Source organism: Coprinopsis cinerea, assembly GCF_000182895.1.
Source record: "Coprinopsis cinerea okayama7#130 chromosome 8 map unlocalized cont3.8, whole genome shotgun sequence".
NCBI classification, from domain to species: Eukaryota; Fungi; Basidiomycota; class Agaricomycetes; order Agaricales; family Psathyrellaceae; genus Coprinopsis; species Coprinopsis cinerea.
In genome coordinates, this window is record NW_003307537.1 from 1,923,919 (window position 1) to 1,943,071 (window position 19,153).

The 19,153-nt window shown below is 52.1% G+C and overlaps 5 protein-coding genes across 5 annotated transcripts; 3 read left to right on the forward strand and 2 right to left on the reverse strand.

Moving 5' to 3' along the window:
• Positions 1-21: 21 nt before the first annotated feature.
• On the forward strand, positions 22-6,817 carry CC1G_05050 (hypothetical protein; the record flags this gene model as incomplete). The annotated part of the gene is made up of 5 exons (XM_001836005.1): positions 22-699; positions 755-3,441; positions 3,493-3,967; positions 4,022-4,816; positions 4,898-6,817. The coding sequence occupies 5 exons, from the start codon at positions 22-24 to the stop codon at positions 6,815-6,817; spliced, it is 6,555 nt and encodes a 2,184-aa protein (XP_001836057.1).
• Positions 6,818-8,097: 1,280 nt separating this feature from the next.
• CC1G_05051 (hypothetical protein) lies at positions 8,098-9,129 on the forward strand (the record flags this gene model as incomplete). Its single annotated transcript, XM_001836006.1, has 1 exon — positions 8,098-9,129. The coding sequence occupies one exon, from the start codon at positions 8,098-8,100 to the stop codon at positions 9,127-9,129; it is 1,032 nt and encodes a 343-aa protein (XP_001836058.1).
• Positions 9,130-9,748: 619 nt separating this feature from the next.
• Positions 9,749-11,140, reverse strand: CC1G_05052 (trichothecene 3-O-acetyltransferase; the record flags this gene model as incomplete). The annotated part of the gene is made up of 1 exon (XM_001836007.1): positions 9,749-11,140. The coding sequence occupies one exon, from the start codon at positions 11,138-11,140 to the stop codon at positions 9,749-9,751; it is 1,392 nt and encodes a 463-aa protein (XP_001836059.1).
• A 2,162-nt stretch (positions 11,141-13,302) lies between these two features.
• On the reverse strand, positions 13,303-15,405 carry CC1G_05053 (hypothetical protein; the record flags this gene model as incomplete). Its single annotated transcript, XM_001836008.1, has 4 exons — positions 13,303-14,427; positions 14,481-14,868; positions 14,922-15,087; positions 15,138-15,405. 4 exons carry the CDS (start codon positions 15,403-15,405, stop codon positions 13,303-13,305), a joined length of 1,947 nt encoding a protein of 648 aa, XP_001836060.1.
• A 585-nt stretch (positions 15,406-15,990) lies between these two features.
• Positions 15,991-18,742, forward strand: CC1G_05054 (hypothetical protein; the record flags this gene model as incomplete). The annotated part of the gene is made up of 13 exons (XM_001836009.2): positions 15,991-16,248; positions 16,314-16,368; positions 16,424-16,438; positions 16,489-16,515; positions 16,575-16,623; positions 16,679-17,003; positions 17,075-17,207; positions 17,686-17,755; positions 17,828-17,861; positions 17,931-18,367; positions 18,434-18,457; positions 18,510-18,579; positions 18,629-18,742. 13 exons carry the CDS (start codon positions 15,991-15,993, stop codon positions 18,740-18,742), a joined length of 1,611 nt encoding a protein of 536 aa, XP_001836061.2.
• Positions 18,743-19,153: the final 411 nt, after the last annotated feature.

The window sequence follows — 19,153 nt, forward strand, 5'->3', positions numbered from 1 at the left end:
ACCTACGATGAGCTGAAATCAATGGAGACAACCTTCCTCAGCGCGCCAATCGACGTTCTGCTCGATAGTCTTTCAGATTCGCCTACGACGACTGTTCACGATACAATTGAAGCTTATGCGTTGTTGTACAATCGGCTTGTCTCGTTGAGACTCTACCCTAACACTGGGTTGACGAAGGATGGAACTACCGGGGAGGGGGATCTGGAATCTGGGATCGCGTATTTGAAGAAACATCAAGACACGCTGGTGGGATGCATTAAACGAGATTTGACGCGTGTGAAGGCGTTCTTACCGCCCTCGCTCGCTCATGTTGAAGAGAGCTATGCATATACGAACCCAACGCTCACCTCAGAAGACTTGGCGGACTCGCATACCTTCAGTTTACTGGCTCAGTATGTCATTCGGGTTGCGTCTTTTCTGGTGCTTTGGAGATTGGAGGGGGAGTTGGAGGGGGATGGGAAGGACGAATCAGAAGGGATGAGGACCTCTCTCTTTCGGACAATCCTGCAGATTGCAAGAAAACCAAACCTGTCGGTCGTCAATGCGTTCAAGATATATGCGTTGGTGTTTAATATGTTGGCGAGCAGGGAGATCCCTGAGGGTATCTTACGGCCGAGGATTGGAGGCGTTGTGAAGGCTTTGGAGAATGCGGTTGTGGAGGAGAGGTGTGGGGATGTAGCGAAAGGGTACGCCTTCCAGGTGCGTATTTGCTGTGAATTTGGCTGGTGGATTGTTGACGAGGTTATTGAGGTAGACGATTTATAGAATCCTCTCGACGTACCCAGATACTATACACTCGTTTATGCATTTGCTACCAATCGTTCTGGCACATTTGACATCCCCGGATTCGGATATTGCTCAAGCAGCTTTCAACGCCCTATCCGGATTCGCACTCGCGAAATTCCATCTACTCTCAAGGCATGAGGACCCATACGAACAACCCACCGACGACATTCACGACAAATTGGCCAACGATGTACACGTATATCTCAAACAACAAGATTCCCAGTCCATCAAGAATAGCTCTAATGCGAGCGGAAAGGCCGGGGGAGGTGCTGGTGGACCTGAATCCGTGCCAGAGTCGTGGCAGTCTGAGCCAGCGGCAGCGCCTATCGCCCTCCCGGACTTGCTGGCTGCATCTCTGAACCCACCGCCCGCACAGCCTGGAACGAGCGAACAGCAACCTCTAAGACAGCAATCTCGAAAACTCCCCGAACGAACACAAGCGTGGACGCTAACCCTCCTCGCCTGTCTTGTCTTTTTGTCGGATGGGACGTTGTTTGAGAATCCGGCGAGTTTGAGGGTCGTGTTTAAGAGTTTGGAGGCTGGAGCTGGGAGGGTTGTGAGGTTGAGGAGGAAGGTTTTGCGGGAGTTGGGGCAGGTGGGGGTGAAGGGGAAGGAAGCGGATGGAAAGGGCAAGGAAGCGGATGGAATGGGCGAAGAAGAGGGAGAGGAGGCGAAGGAGGGGAAGATAAGAGAGATGGAAAGAGAGTGGATGGAACTTGAGAGGATGCATGGCGAGGTGTGGAAGATTGCGGTTTGGTGCCTAGGGAGGAGCTGCTCCTGGCGCAGAATTCCCGCTGGAAAAGGTGAAGCTGTGGACGGGGAGGAGAAGAAGGACGAGGATGCGAGTACGATGAACGAAAAGGCGAAGGAAGGAGGACCAAGAACCGATAAAGGGAAAGCGAAGAAAAGACCTAATGATCCCTGGAAAGACCGGATGGATAGATTCGAAAGGGCGTTCCGGATCCTTGTGCAGGATCTTTCGGGAGATAGAGTAGCGACGAGTTTGGTATCCGTGGTTATGAATGCTTCCCTGGACGCTCGAGGACAGGATCGGCGTCGTTCAGATACCAACGCAAACCCGGGACCTACGCCTCTCCAAGTCGACGAGTTTAGGATGAAGAATGTGGAAAGGTGTTTGAAAGTTATGGGTGTGCTTTTCTCGTCGCCTGCTTCAAAGTCTGGTCGCCGACGCTTAGAGAAGGAATGGAGGAAGTTGAGGGAAGGCGTGGATGTTCTTGCGAGGGTTGCTGGTGCGATTTCTTCACCTGTTGGGGCACTGGGTGGGCACGGTCATGGGGTCGTGAGCGAGGAGGACGAGAGGGATGTATTGGATCCGAGGAGATTTGTTTTGGAGGGTGTGATTGGCGAAGAAGGGGACTGTGAAGAGGATACCGTGGAAAAGGGAGGGAACCAAGAAGAGCAACGTCAAGACAAAACCTTGCGCCGTCTAGTGATTCCACCGCTTTCTGACTCTGAGATTGTGGATCATTGGGATGGACTCGTCGGGGTTTGGGTTGCGGCTTGTGAGAGTGTGGTAGGACTTGCTGGGTTGGAGACGGACTTGGATAATGCCACGGAGAGGGCCTCGGCGTTCCGCTCAGTCCTCGACGACCTCACGTCGACGTTTCATACGCTCCTTTTGCACCGCTCGACGTTGTTGGTTTCGTCCCAGGGGAAGGTGCAGGCGAAGTTTGGGCTGGGTGGTGGAAGGCGGGGTAGAGGCGGAGGTGGAGAGAGTGGCGAGGAAGAGGAGGGTGAGGATGACGATGTGGGAGTTAAAGTTGCTGCTGTTGTCCGAGAGATCTTGGTTGGCTCGACGGTGACTGTGGCAGGGGCCGGGACGAAGGAGAAACCAACCAAGGAAATGAACCAAATGGAACAGTGGGCGAGGTTGTTCCTGGTGAAGAAGTTGTGGAAGGTGTTTAGAAACGTGTTCTTTACTCCTGCGCCTTCTATCTCGGTTTCGGTATCTTCGTCTTTGGATTTGTCGGGTGCTAGTGTCCACGGAAGGGAGGAGCTGGGTCGGGCGACCAGGATGCGAGACAATGACAACACAAAGACCATGAAGACACTCGTACCCCTCGCAGAAACCTTCCTAGCCGCTCTCATCTCTACCAAATGGGATCTCACTTCGTCCGATGGGGCAGTGCGAAGCGTTTGGTTAGACCTCTGTCGAGAATGGGCGACGATGTGTTTAGAATGTGGAGCGGGGAGCGGGTGTGTGCTGCTGCACGTTCTATGTCGGGGGTCGCTTGTCGGTGTGGAGGGGGATGGGGGTGGGGAGGTGAGGAGGGTGTTGTGGGGTGTTGTTGGAGGCTACTTGGTGCAAAGTGCGATGCGGGTAGGGAGACGTACGGCGAGGAGGGTGGGTTGGTTTGGCTGGGTGGAGGTTGTAGAGGTTTTGTGCGTGCCTTTTGCATCGGCCTCGGCGTCCCGTTTGTGGACTATGAGTGAGGAAGAGCAGGAGTTGTTTGCAAGGCTGTTGGATACTGCCGTTGAGCTGGCTAGAGGTGCGGTCTTGGATATCGGTGGAGGTGGTGTGGAGGTTGAATGGGAAGTTGAGAAGGTCGTTTTGGGAGTGGTGGAGGGTGTGCTGGGTGTTGGCTGGGAGGGTGAAGGTGATTTTGAGGGGGGTTATGGTGTCGATCTCAATTCGTATGTTGTTCATTTGTCCTTGCTAGCAGTGTTCTGATGTATGGTGGGTAGGTTCGTCCAGAGGGCTCCCGGGTGCTTGGCAACAATAGTGGGGCGGTTGGGGAAGATGGCGTTCAAGCCTTTCGTACGGCCTGTGGATGAGGTGTCGACGCCGAAGATGGGATCAAAATCTCTCATGCCTCCCCCAGCAGCAATTCCCTCTCTTACCCACTCCAGTCAATGCCATGGTGTCATGAAGTTTTGCAACTGGGTCCTCTCCTCGCTGTACGCCAGTGAGGAAGAGGGGGATAGTGCAGGGAGGAAGAAGATCAGGTTGGGCGTGGAGGCATTGGTTGAGCTCTTTGGTGCACTCAGGGAGAATGTTGGCGGGCTAGGTGCTTCGAGCCCAAGGGAGGGCGGACATAAGCAAGGTGCCGAGTGTGGAGATGGCGGGCTTGTATCACTCCTGCGCATCTTTGCGCCGACTCTGACGATGTGGCTTGAAGATCCTATGGGAGCTTTGAGTGCAAAGGAACACTGCGTCTTGGTGCGTTGTGAATCGGATTTTGTGATCTGTTTGCTGACTTCGTATTGGATGTAGGTTGAACAAGTGTATACCCCGCTTTTGGAGTTCGTCTCGCATCATCTACGGAGGGGGGAGGGAGCAGAAGGCGAAGGTGGTAGTGATAAGACAGACAAAATGAAGGAGGTTCTGGACGTCCTGGAGGACGTGATCGTTGCAACGTTTATGAGGGATGTTGCGGGAGGACCAGAAATCCCTCGAGGCGACCCGTTGGATTTCATTGGGTCCTCTCTTGAACTTTCGAATTCTCTCGTCTCTGGCCCTCATCTCTCTGGCCCTGTTTCCTCAAATCCCGCCGGCTCTCCTCCCTTCAGCCGCAGTTCTCGGTCGGGAATCGCAATCAATGTTACCCCTTCGAGCCATGTATCCCGATTGTTGGAGGTGGCTGTCACGCCCTCCCCCGAGCGTGGGGGACATGAAAACTCTCGGTCCCAGTTCTTCTCTCCTCATCAATCCAACCCGTTCGAACCCCTTTCTGCGTCGGGACTTTCACCGCCTCCTCCGAACCAGCCCCCTCCGCCAAGCTCCAACTCGAACGGCCACCCCGTCAATGCACCAGAACCGCCGAGTTCAGTATCCATCGCGCTTGCTGCCCAGGCGCTCTCTTCCTTCTGGCGTAGCGCGGGGTACCACCACCTCCCCCCTCAGGTTAAGAGGGAGATTTGCCCGGAGATGTTGGTGATGTGTTTGAAAGCTTGTAGTGATGTTTTGGATGGGGAAGGGAGTTTGGGTGAGGGTGTGAGTATTGGAGGTGGGTTTAGTTTGGAGTCGGTTGGGAGTAGTCAGGGCGTTGGGAGTAGTCAAGGAGTTGTGGTGCGTGCTTACATTCGCTTTCTGTTAAGGCATCGTTGAAGCTAACTTGGCTATTCTATCTTTGGTGTGCGGTTGGTGCAGTCACCTTCGTCTTCGAGTGTTGTACCCGATTCGCAGCCTAACCAAGGTGGAGGAGGGGCGACCTCGATTTGGTCGCCGTTTAGGTCGTTGGAGTCTGATTCCACGGGAGGGAAGAGTGGAGGAGATGGGTACTCGAGGTTTGCGGATTTGGCCGGTATGGAGGGGTACCATCTCGTTGGCGTTGGACGCAGCAACACAGGACAAGCGGGTCCTGGTGGAGACGATTCTGGGGAACAGGACGTCCGTATGGAGGAGCGCTCGACGATACCTCAACCCCTACCGCCTAGACGGACAACACGAGGATTAGCAGAGCTACGCGAGTATGAAAGCACGATTGGTGGAGGTAGCAGCTGCTTTCATGCTGGCTCGTCGATGCTTGTCGATCCAATGGGCGGGGATGAGGAGGATAGTGGTTGTCACGAGGGGACGGGGGAGCCGGAGGAAGCGGGTGTCGACGAGGCAGATGCCGAGGGATCGTTTTTGCGGGATGTAAAGAAGAGACTTTTCGCCGAGGACTTGCTGGAGATCGGGGATCAGAGCAGTGGGATGCAATCGCCTCCTCCACCGGCACAACCGCCTGTTGAAGGTAGTCGGCCGCTGAAGAAACGACGCACGATGTCTGAGCCTTATGGCAGCCACGGCAGCTACAACGCCAGCATTTCGGTATCGGTTTCGATGTCGATGTCGATGCCTACTCCGTCATCGTCTTTCCCTCGAACCAATCGCGGCCCTTCGGGAAATGCTTTGACGCCTTCGGTTTCTGGTGCTGATGTTTCCCGTCCGGCGATGCGAAGATCCAAGACGACTCCGCCTGCCAGGTCCTTGCTGAGGATGGTAGAGGAATCGGGAGTTGGGTTGAGCTCCAGAAGTGGTTTGGGACAGGGCGGCCAGGATGTGAATGACAGCCACAAATATGACGAAGGCAAAATCGTTAATCAATACGACCGCGATGACCGCGACGTTACCCGAAACGACAACGAATATGATCACGAATTATTGGAGACGACGGGTGGTTTGGGACCTCCCGATGGCGAGGACCAGGGGTCAGCAGCGGATGATGGTGATTTCGATTCATGGGAGGCGAGTTTGGAGGTGGAGGGTTTGAAGGAGCTTCATAGGGAGATGATGATGGACGTGGACGGGGAGGGCGAAGACTGTGTGCTGGCCGCAGGTGGCGGGCATCTTGATGGTCCCGATTCTCCCGAAATACCTGTTCCCCGTGCTCATTCTCGCGGAGAGCCCAGCGTTGGTGACGATGAAGAGGACGACATCGAAGTTGACGAGTCTATGACCCGACCACCTCCGGGCGCTCTTGTCAAACCGAAAGGAAAATCACTGTTGACAAAGCTTGGAAAGGACGGCTCGGATGAGATTGAAGAAATCGAACACGATTCGATCGAGAGTCCCTTGTTCTCGTTGGAGTCTCAGCAGAGGGTTCAACGGAAAGAGATCATCCATCATCCTCAGCAGTCGCGTCGACGGGATCGGTCGCAGACGGCTCCTGTATTGCAGTTTATTAACAGGTCTCCATCGCCTATTGCAAGAGCGGGTCCTTCTAGCTTGGGGAAGGGTCGTGTTCATGTCCCTCGTGCTGACCCGAAGCCATTGCGACGTTCCAGGACCTCTACCTCCTCCATCTCTTCATCATCGTCATCGAATCGGGACGGTGCCGCTTCCAAAGCAGCAAGATCAAGTGGGGAACTGCAACGACATCCCTCGTCTCAGCTTCTGGCTCTAGAGACAATTTACACCAATCTCGTATCGGCGAGTGATCCGCTTGGCGTTGAAGGTGCCGCTGTGTCACAGATTCCTGATGAAGAATTGGGCGAGGCGAAGAGAATTGCGAGTAGGATTCGAGGTGTGTTGGAGGAAAGGGTTTTGGATAAGTTGGAGAGGAAGGCGAAGAAGGGTGGTGGGTGATGCTTTCGGCGAATGGATCAAGGACTTGGTGCAGGATACAGGTATACATTTTGTCTTGTTGCGGATGAACGCACTCGGACTCTGAAGGGACACTTGTTTCGATACCCCCAGACTTTATGACTTTATTTATTCATTAACTTATTCATGTATCGAGGGTGTAGGTTACTGTATGCGAGCTTTTCTGGATATCCAGATAGCCTACCGTTGAGATGCTCTGAACATGCTGCGTTGGGGATCAGAATCAGTCCATTGGTCCGGTGGGGGATTGGGGCCACATTCAGGTTCTGTGCGAATCTCCCTGTGATCTTCTGAAGAGGCCACGCTCCAGTTGTACCTTGTTTCTTCATTTATATTCCTGTCCGGATTGCCGCTTGCGTCCATGGCTACCTTACGCGGGCGGCCTTGGAAGATCATAGAAGGAAAGTGCATGAGTGGAAGGGTGAGCCCACTCCTGGATCCTTTTTTCGGAAGATTTGGATTTGAACAATTGCCGTTTTCCCGCCTAAAGTTGGAATTTTTTCTCCTTCCATTGCCTCACCTTCGCGTAAGGTTGACACAGATGCTACTGCCAATGCCAATAACTATCCTTCGATCACGGCCTTCCTCTGGAGCATAGAGTACTTGTGATTGTTTCGAGAAGGACATGGACGTATACCATGGAGTCATCCTTTGTCTCTCGTCTATCTCTTTATCCCTCCAGTCAAACTTCCTATTCTTCTCTAATTTCCGAACTTTACGATGGTAGCAGCCTTCAATCCAATCTCGTATGCCTTAGGACGCTAGTAAACGCTCTTGTATCTCTCAAAAGTCAGGGGGTCTTCAATATTTGGGACAGGGTAAGTTATCGGAAACGAAATTGTCGATAGGCGCCCAAGTTTCGGGCGGGCCAATCAATGAATGAGGAGGCATCTGTGTCAATATTCCATTCTTGGATGAGCGCTGTGCTAATATGTAGGGGTATCCAAAGGCGCTCTTAAGGCTGCGCTCTTTTGACACTGGACAATGGCAATGGCCACAGTGGCTACCTAGTAACCTAACCCGACGCGCTGACCGGCGGCAATCAATGTGATCAGTCGTGGGAACTGATTTCTAATCACGAGCATTTAACCACAAATCGTGACTTGGGTTGATCTCTGGTCCTTGGAATCGTCCTTGACAAACAGCGCCTTCCCTTAAACCACTACCATCCTAAACTTGCACACTGCTTCTACCAGCTACCGTCCTCTAATCGACTTCAACTCCCACAGTCTAGCGCACCTTCGCACTTTTCGCGAACAAGTATGGGTAGCGGCAACCGTGTTCGTCGCTTCAAAGAGCCTGTGGAGGACAATGCGCCGTTTCAATGTCAAAGGTGCAAGGAGAGGGTTGAGCCCCAAAGCTTCTACGAACATAGCGCCACGTGCACGCACCGGGTGATCTCTTGCGAAGTCCCTGGCTGCCTCTTCCGAATCCCATGTTCTGACAAGGTTGCTATGGACCTCCACATGTCTCTGCACAAGACGCCTTTCTACACATATCGACCGAAAACCTATCGTGAATTTATGCTCTGGTGCAAGATTCCCGGGTGCAGGTTCTTGGCTTACGACGACGAGGATTTCCAACAGCATGCTGAATACCATCGATTGTCGAACAGCATTGCCGCTGCACAGAGTTCGCACGGCCTTTTCTGGATGACTGGACAAGGAGAGCATACTAACAACCCATATGCCACAGCCAATTATTTCTCCTCTTCGATTGTCGCGGGTCGTGCCAATGACAGTGGCATCCCTGCGGGCTGGCCCGCGAGATTCGCGCCTCTCAATTCTGGACATCAACCTTTCGGTCCTGTTGTTGGCTCCGTCACGACCGTAGCTCTCCCGACGCTTGATAATCATGTTCTTGATTTTATCACCGGCCCACCCTCGACTACGATCATGACTCCCACTGATGCCGTGCAGAATCCTATGCCTGTCCTTGATTGGCCCGGTCCAGGACTCCACCCCTTCTTGCTCGAGGGCCTACAAGCATCTAGTCACTCACAGACCTATCCCTTTAACATCGACGCGCAAGTCGATCTCGTCTTTCCCACTCCTGGCAGCCTTGTGCGACTTGCAGAAGCGCATCGAAAGTTCGAATACGAATTTGCCAGGAAAGATGATTCACAGTGGGTAGATGTTCCCGAGATCATCAACCTTGCTGCTAGACAGGAGGAAGACAATGCGTTGCGGCGTGCTCTCAACTCGTTCACTTGGGTCTCGGACGAAGAGGTTCAATCTTTCTTCAACGATAATCGCGGGATTTGGAACCAACTATTCCCTGATACCCCCATCTAAGCAGTATATCCTCTACAAACATCCTATTGATAGACTTTTTCTTTGCCGATTTTGTTTCTTTTTTGGATCATTTAAAGCTCTGAACCCATCAACCAGACATAATCTCTATCTCTATATAGCCCGTTATTAACTTTCCTAGTGACTTTCCTTACTCTGGATCATTGTCAATTGCCCTTTTCGTCTCCGACTTGTGCCTGGTGTACTTCGTCTTGTCATGTATTTATACGTCGTCTCCCTAAATGTCATTCTTTATGTAACTCATTGTGAGGAAAGGCTTGTCTTCCTTACGCACTGAATTTATCTCGGACTTCCTTTCCCTCTGAGCGGTCTGATGGTGAGATGCGACCTCTGACAGGAGCGGAACCCCAAGTCCAATTCATACAATCGAGGCAGAAGCACCAAACGTTCTTTATATACTGGGACGTTTGTCGAACACAGTTATCTCTTCTCCAAAGGAATCGAGGCTGGTTTACAAATTACGAGTCTCGACGAGGGGTCTCCTGGCCCTGTGGCAGGGAAAAGTGGCATGTTGGCCATCATTGACTCGGACGGGTCTTTGTTCGCGGGCCTAGAATGTACTTGTACACGAGCGACTCCGATATCGATAATCGAACCCCATTCAACCAATATACCTCGCATACTTTCCAAACTCCTCATCGGTTCTCAACTGCTCCATCTCCTCCTCCTTCAAACAAACAGCCAACGATACCTCTCCATCCTCCCGTTTCGGCATCAGGTACAGCAAGCTCTCGCACGGTGTGAATTGCGGTCGCCTCACCGACACAGGCTTCCCGAGACCCAAACCAAAGTCGAGGGAGTATAGGGGCGGTTTGGACCAGGAGCTGAGCATGATGGAATGGGCGAGGGACATGTTGGCTGTAAGCGAGATGTTACCCCGGGAGGCTGGGGGCGTACGCTGCATCAGGGTCGCAAGAGCTCGGGTGGCGTGGTTGAGGTCTCGCTTCCACGACTTTGGGTCCACGGCTCGACGAAGGTCTGCAGCAATGACGCCCAGAGGTGCGGACACGATTTGGGAGAAGGGGAATTGGTGATAGGTCATGTTCTGGCAAAGACCGGTGTATGTGTCGGGGACGCCTAAGAAGCGTCTGACGTCCACTGCACGGGCGAGTTGGGTCTCTAGGGTCGAGGTCGAAATGGATGCCTTTTCAAAACGAGCAAATCGGATGCGGGTGATAGCCTGCCAAATAAAGGCTGTGAGGGCGTCGTCTGTGGAGATGAATGTTGCGTCTGCGGGGAGGGCCTGTGAGGCGATGGATTTGATCTCGCGAAGACAATCAGCGCTGAATGAGAAGTATGCCCATACACATTTGGGAGGGCGAGAGGCTGGAGCCAAATCGGGCGAAGCGTCTCCGGGAGGGGCAATCTTCACGAGTTGATTGTCCAGTTCGGGTCCTGGTTTGTAGTCCTTGTCTAGAAGAGGTACGAGCGTATCCCTCTGAAGGTTTCCGGACGCGATCTCTTCACACGTGAATGGTTCGCCTTTGCAGGCTTTGTGGAGGAGGTGGATGAGCTGGGCCTGGCCCGTCATGTCCATCGCACCGTGCTGCCCGAGGACAGTGAGCAACAGTCCGCCAGTGATGAAGGTCGCTTGCAACAGGAAGACAGGGGTAGGCTCAGTCGAGGAGAAATCGTCGGGGATGGTCTTCCGAGGTGCAATGACACTCTCATCGAGCATCCTCATCGGAAATTCGGATGCTTTGAGAGTCGCCATCGATGGGATAGAGCGGTCGTCGCGCAGATCCCTGACGATCAAGGGCGGGATGGATTCGAAGGGAGCGATCTTGCCATTCCCAACGTCGTCCTTGCTGATCTGCCCTGTCACCCATGGAAAGGATTCAGACAAGCGCTCCAGACCGCGCTTTAGCGTTAAAATGACTTGGTCGGTGGATGAGGGAGAGTCGTCGGGTAGATCGAAGCAGAGTGTGATCTGTGTGTAGATCAGAAGCAGGAAGGGCTGCTGTCCACAGATGTCGAGAGGGTATTCAGCCATGGGGTTAGGTTGAGGTTGGTTTGCGGGAAATCAATGCCAGAACGCCTTCTTTTGTCTACAATCTCGGTACCGGCGGCTATCGGACTCAAGTGGGCAATTGAGCTCTGACTCGCTCGATGCCCGAACCGTGGCCACAGGAGCCGAGGGCTTGTTCCTCTTGGCAGCTGGTGGGCATGGAGTTTGATTCAATGATTGGTTCATTCTTTTTTGGAAAGAATAGGTTAAGCGCGGAGTCTATTATTATTTTAGAAAATTAGCTACATTCAGAGCATGGAAGCACATAAATAGTGTAGGTATCGAAGATTAAAACAGAAACTGTACCAAAGTTGAACGGATCTAGGCAAGAAAACGGAAGTTCTGGTCTATGGACTGATCTTTGGGGGAGGAAGTTTGGGATCTTCCGACGGTCCATCAATTATTCGAAAACGCGGTTCAAGGCAATTGTCACCACCACCACCGTTCTTTGCAAGGCTCTCAATATTCGCAGCCATTGCGGTGGTATTTACAGACGCGCCGCGATGAGACTTAGTATGCACCTTGACGTTTCCCTTGTGAATGGTCGTAAAGTTACAACCTGACACCGGACAAGCATACCGCTTTGCATTTGGATTGTGGACTCTGGCCATATGATTTTTGAGATAACCACGATTGTTAGCGTTGCACGTATAACCACACGCTAGAACTGGGCAATGGAGTTTCTCGGCGCACGGGACGTGCAGTATTGCATGTCTTTCGAGGACGTGTTTATAAATGGTCGAGAATTCGCATCCGGGATACTGGCACTGTAAACGCTCTGGACAAGGGAGTTCCTCGGACCACGGAGCGTGCCGTAGTGAATGCCTTTTGAAGGATGGTTGATGAAGGGTCGAGAATTAGCATTCGGGATACTGACACCGTAAACGCTCCGCGTTTGAATCGTGGATTTTGGCATGCCTCTGAAGGCGGGAAGGAAATTGGAATTTCTTTCCACATTCGGTACATGTGAATGGCGCTTTAGAACTCATGCTTTACCTGTCTTTGGATGAGAATTGGATGGCAAGAGACGAGAGGTCAGCAGGTGATAGCGGAGTTGGGGTTTATGGGGGGAACCCTTCCAGCAACCCTCGCTTTTATATCATGTCAAATCAACGCGCTTTGACTTGCGTAGAAGGGCCCATTACCACCGGAGTCATGCCTTAGAAGCACCCGGCAGCGGTTCATGCCCAAGCGTCACGGTCCGAGCGTCTCAAGGGCAGCAACAACGAGCACCGCGCTTTGACGCCGTTAAGCGCCCATGGCAACTCCGCCAATTGGTAACCGAACCTGTGACCTCGGACGAATCTGTCGTTATTCTGGCTTGGCACCCATGTAGCGCTCGTAGTATGCATATCGCTGAACGACTGGTCGGGACTCACGCTTTATCTAACAGTTATGTAAGTTTAACCTTGCAGCCAGGAGTTGTCACAAGGTTTTTTTTTTTTTTTTTTTTTTTTTTATCATTGCCTGTACTAGTTCGTGTTATCATATTGGGTAGGTTAATTAGACAAGCAGGAGAAAAAGACACTGCGCGCCTTTAGCCCAGATCTAATAAAAAATTACTCTATTTTACAATATTCCTGAGGGGAGGAAGCTTGAGATCATCCGGGCCATACATTCGGAAATGGTTAAGGCCAGGTTCCGAGCCAGTCATCCTCATCCGAGTCGTACTCGAGGGGCCCATTATTGGTGACGGCGGAAGAGGCAGAAGAGGTGACACGGTGTTTACCCCTCAGCACATGTCTATCGAGGCTCAACTTATAAATTGGCTACGTCGAATGACAATGTGTTGCTTTGACCCCTTCAAGCGCTCACCAACCCACAAATTACTCTCGGCGTGGATCGAACCCCAGTAGCGCCTTGGAAGCGCCTATGACGTCGACAATCGTATTTAGTTAGTACACCCCACTGTCAAGGGCCGTACCACCTTACACAGGTTGTACACCAGAAGAACAAGATAACATTTGGTCGTAACGGGGTCGTAACAAGGTCGTAACAAGTAGCTAGTCGTAAACGAAAAGAATACAGTCAGATGGAAAGCGTACAACAACAAAAGCCAAGCGTCAACAGAGAAAAATAGGGAAATAGTACAAATGTAACAGATATACCACGCAACGAAAAGGCAAGTCACTCCTGGCTCAAATCAGCTATAGCTGCCCATGGGTAGCACCCGGATCATCCTTAGCTTTCACCCTGACCTCCCTCCAAAACTCCTCCCATCTCCGTGCTCGTGTGGGTCGACTCTGCAACTCGACACCGTCCGCATCATCCACCTTCAACCCATCCTCTAACCGCAGATCATCAACCACACGCGCGGGTGCAGGGAACCCATCCCGCGCCTGGGAGCTCAACGGACTATAAATCTCCATCTGAGCTTTCTGTATCCGATCCACGGCTTTGATCAACGACGGCGTCGCAGGGATTGGGATGGCGCCCGGTAGCGGGGCTGGAGGGGACAGACTTGCACTATGTCGCTTCAAGAAAGCCGGACTCCACTGGCTATCGCGAGTCGGCGTTCCAGGCCGGGAGGACGACCCTCGCTCCTCAATCCTCTGCATTCCCAAATCTCCATCCTCCCTATCAGAATAATCAAGGTCATTCACATCCCCTCCACGAAGCTTCTTCAACTCGGCCAACTCCTTATCGTAATCCACCTTCTCCAGGTCCACATCCGCAATCTGAGCATCGGTATCTGCGTGATCATGCTCCGAATTCGAGCGCGATCCTTTCGCGCCACCACCGACCAGCGTAGGCGTGGACGAAGAATATGAAGGCTGCTGGTTCGTGATAATCCACGGTCGCTGAACCTTTGTGTTCTTGATCTGTGCCTCGACATCTGAATCGTCTGAATCAGAACTGAGCTCGTCGATGGCACCGAACTTGATAGGTTTTCGACCTCGTGTCGATTTGGGAGTCTTGGACTTGGATTTCTGGGAGCGTGATTTCTTGAGGAACGTAGGTGAAGTAGGGACATCGTCGACGTCCGAGTCGCCTAAACCTGCATCCCCTCGCTTGAGCTTGGCAATGGATGATTGTCGGTTTAGAGGCGGTGGTGCGGTGAAGGGCTGGATGTTGAACGGGCCCTTCATGTCCTTGTCCGAAGGGAAGATGATATCGTCGTGCAGTGCTTTCTTGGCGTTGAAGAGGTCGTAGTCCTTCTGAGGAGCGCTGATGAGCCTATCCCAGAAGCTGGTGAGTGGTTGGAAAGTCCCCGCTCGGTCCTTCTGGTTTGGTAGATCGGCGACGTATTTCTGCAGGTATTCATCCCACTTCTATACCAGTGTCAATCGGGGCTATGTGCAGGGCAGATATAAGAAGCACCCACCTCGTCAGGACACTCGCCGAAATACCTCCTCATTGCCCAATCAGCGCCTATACCCACAATCCAGAAGATACCCCAAGCAGCACTGAGGCCTTGTTCCTTGCCCGACCCCCATTCTTCCCCATTGTGAACCCATAACCTTTCCCAAACGTTGGCCCAGCCGTCCACTCGAGGCGTCAAGAGCAACGCGATCGAGACGACCAATCCGAATGCTCCGCTCGCTGATGTACATGTTCGCAAAACCGGATGGAGGAGACTGGCGGTAAGTCGGGGGATGAAGGCTGAGACAAGTACAAGCACAGTGAGTAGACATGTGAAGACACCAAGAAGGATGAGCCTGGGTAGGCGAGATGGGTGCAGAATGACGGAGATGCCGAGGGAGATGAGGGCGCTGTTACGTGATAAGTATAATGAGAGCGTAATTGAAAGTATGGAGTGGCTCACCCGCCCTCCAATCCAGCGAACAGAAGTGCTGTGAGTCTGTACCGGGCTGCAAGGAAAGTTGTTGGTAGACATGAGAGAATCCATACTGCGAGAAAGGCGTTGGGCGATAGGGAGGCGGATGGAGTCCTCGCTGGGATCAGGAGCGAAAGGAGGGTCGCGAGGTGTACTGTTTCAATGATTAGAACATTGTTAGCCTCGAAATGATAGCCTACGCACCTCCAAAGGTATAGCCAATTGCAATTCCTCCAATTCCACCCTCCAGATACCATTTAAACCGTCGTTTCCTCGGTTTGAGCTCGAAAAGGCCTGGGACGGCTGAATACTCGGTTTCTTGTTTCGGTGGGAATGAACGGGTGCGATCCAGGGTCAGAAAGGTGCCAGAGAAGATCAGAAGTATCGAGAGCAGCAGCAAAGGGAGTGTATAAGCGAGAGTGTAGGGTGTAGTCGGTAATAGCGATGTGAGTTTAGAGTCGGAGGTAGCCATTGTCGTCAAGGGTCGTTAGTGGTGGTATTACAGTTATAAATATACAAGAAAAGAGAGAAAAAGGTATCGCTTGCTCGGCTCTTGAAGCGTTTGAAGCTTCCTGTCTTGAGCCTTGCCTGGACTGCGTTCCGCCGTTCTTGAGGTGGAGGACAAGGAACAAGAATGTGTCAGGAGAGTCTGCCCAGATTAGGCTTCTTGTTGTCCAAAGCCATTCGAGTCAAACAATGACGCCGGTCTTGGCACTCAAAATCTATGTGGGCGTCTTTTACTTCACGAGTTACGTTTTGTCTTGATCTTCGACTTGACTTTTGCACTGTGTGTGGTCTACTTGGTCAATCACCGCCTCTTCAACTCTGCACCTGACCTTCTTGGCTATCCCAAACAATACCTTCGGGGAATCTCCTGCTATCTCTGGCATTGTGCCAAAACCTCTAACTGTATTCATCATGACAGACAGAATGGATCTTTACGTGTTCTCCCAGGGACAGGAACGACCTTCTCTATAGAAACGCTCCCCGTGCTCAAAAGGTCCCGCAATCTCGCCGTTCTGTGTTATCCTGTTCCGAGTGTGTATAAGTACCCACCATGAGGCCGGCTCGAGTCGGCCAGCAGCCACCCTCTTTGCTGGCGCACTCTCTCCCCGTCTCTTCCCATCCCAACGCCCACCATTACGACCGCGCTATCATGGAATTCACCTCACCCATTCCGTTACCCCCAATCCCTGACGATGTAACTCTGCAAAAGTTTCTCATGGAACTTGACCATGTCGCAAAACCCCATCGTGGTTTTGACATTCCTTTGATGATTGACCCTGACACTGGGAGGAGGGTGACTTGGCATGAAGTAGGTGCTCTTGCTTGGATCCTGGTTTTGACTGGTAACCTCACATTCGCTGCAACCTGGGCCAGGTTCAAGACAGATCCCTCCACCTTGCCAATGGCTTGTTTCTCAAATACGGACTCCGTAGGTTCTTCGACCTGACACGCAGATCTGTTAAGGTACTCATTCTGTCCGGTAGGCCGAGATGACGTTGGTACGTTCAACCGCCATATGGGCTCGGCAGTTTCCTGACCTGCTTCAAAGTCCTCATCGTCAGTCGCAACCATGTCGGTAAGCGCCCACACTGAGTGTTCTACCATTCGCCTCCGTCATCTTTTACGATCATGTAGACTTTCCAATCATCACATTTGCCGTCCACAAGCTAGGCGGCATCGTCTCGTTCGTCCTTTTCCCTCTTTCCTAATTTAAACCTGACATTCCGTCCTCTCTTAAGCGGTGCAAACCCAGACTTCTCAGCCGACGAACTCTCCTATATAACTCAAGAATCCAAATCCACACTCCTCATCGTCCATCCTGACTGCCTCGACCGAGCAATCCAAGCCGCGTCTAAAAACTCGATCCCACTTCGGAACGTCGTTCTACTGGAAGCTGCCAGGAGTTCTTCGATAAAGGGCAGCTTCGAAACCATTGACGGGCTAATCTCTTACAGCAAATCTACGAGACTCATCTCGTTCACTGAGATCAAGTTCGCACCTGGCGAAGCGAAAACAAAGATCGCTTGTCTGAGCTTTTCGTCTGGGACGACAGGTCGTCCAAAGGTGCGCCCGACCACTCCCTACCGGAAGATCGGCAATTCGAAGCATGTGCTCATCACACCTACTCTACCCAGGCCGTAGCACTCTCTCACTTTGGTCTCGTCGCCAATGTGGTCCAATTCTCCGTACACCATAAGATGAACCGAAAGGATCTGCCACCCGACTCTGAAGAACGGAGATACCGAGTAGGGGATGTCGTTCTTGGGAGTACGTTCTCATTTTCTATTTCATCGCTTTCCTCGAGAGCGGTAATCTGTGTACTCTAATGCTAATTTTATCTCCCTTGACGATTCAGTTCTACCGTTTTTCCGTGAGTACCCATTCAGGTCTATCTTTGCACTGATCCTCACCGTCTGTTGTCTGGTTCTTCCGCTTCCTCGATGACTGATCACCCGTTTCTTGTGCGCTTCAGATATTTATGGGCTTTCTATTACGGTAAGATTCTCGTTCTCGGGGGATTCGAAAGGGCGTTAGTGGAGCTGATCTTGCAATGTGCTGCTGTGTTTGTATCCCTCGACCATGTGTTGTTACATCGGCAGATTTTCGTTACGTTCTTTGCGGGGGTAGGTTTCCCGTTTCGACTTGTTCTCTGTCATCCCGGCAACACGAGAGAATCTCACGTCGGACTGCGTGTCAATCAGCCAACGCTGACCACTGTCCGCATTGTTCTTATAGATGACTCTAGTTGTTGTACCAAAATTCGGCTTCACGGATATGTTGAAGATCATTCAGACATACAGAGTTTCGCATCTGTAGTAAGTCTTCTCATAGTGCTTCTTTCTTTCGAATTGCAGTTTTTGACTGGTACGCCGTGTCGTATTTTACAGCATTGTACCTCCAATCGCACTTCTACTCTGCAAGGTAAGTTTGACTCCGTTCCTCCGAAATCGTTTTGGACTTTGTTTTGATCTACCCTCAACGTGCACTTAGGACCCAGCCGTGAAGCGATACGACCTTTCGAGTATTCGATTTATGCTTTCGGGCGCAGCGCCTCTCTCCCATGAGCTACAGAAACAACTGCAAGATACGTTCCCCCGTGCACACATCGGTCAGGCCTTTGGTGAGTTTCTCAGCATTCCGATCAATGCAAAGAGCACCTCCGCTCCCGTCGTGCTCGTGCAAAAGAAGCTCCCGCAAGTTCACTCATACATGTACTTCCACCCAGGAATGACGGAAACAACCACGGCTGTTACCATGTTCTCTATCGAGAATAGGTCAGGCGTGCCAGGAGGAAGTGGAATTCTTATGCCCGGCGTAACAGCGAGGGTTGTGAAACCCGATGGAACGCTGGCTGGGTACGACGAGGTTGGCGAGATTTGGATCAAATCACCCTCGATTGCACTGCGGTATACGAACGACAAGGAAGCGTGAGTCCTTTATTGTCGCGTTTGTTCGAGGCGGGGAGACTGAGGAGTTCGGCTGTGGCCGTATAGGACGGAAGAGACGTTTGTTGATGGGTGAGTTTGCCTTTGGAGGAAAAAGGAATATGGGCTGGAATTGCTGTTGCAGGTGGGTCAGGACGGGAGACCAAGTTACGATTGATCGACATGGGGAAGTACGTGTGATGGATCGACTGAAGGTACGGTCTTTTATCCTCCTTTCAGTTCCCAAATTGACGATTCTCGAAGGAAATGATCAAGGCACGTCTCCTCCCCAGGCATCAAATTGCCTCTCTTACCGTTACCACCGACAGGTCAAAGGCTTCCAGGTGGCACCCGCCGAGCTCGAAGGATGTCTCCTAGACCACCCAGCCGTTTCGTCTGCCTGTGTCGTCGGCGTGCCTGACTCGTTCTGTGCGTATGATCCCCATTCATCTCATCATTCGTTAATTAATACTCCCCCTCCTCCTCCTCGACATGTCTCCATCTGACCTATCTATCACCTACCCGGGGTTAATAACAGGCGGAGAGGTTCCCTTTGCTTTTATAGCACCCACCCCGGAGACGTTACGGGCTATTCAAACGAATCCGGATCTTGAAAGGCAGTTGCGACAGGCGCTTCTGAAGGTGTGTTCCTCCTATCCCTTCGCACTTGCCTATCCCCCTTCAACGTCACGAAACGTTCACTTATTGGAACTTGAACCTACAGCACGTCGCAGAACGCAAAACGTCGTATAAACACCTCCAGGGTATACACTTCACATCCCAAATCCC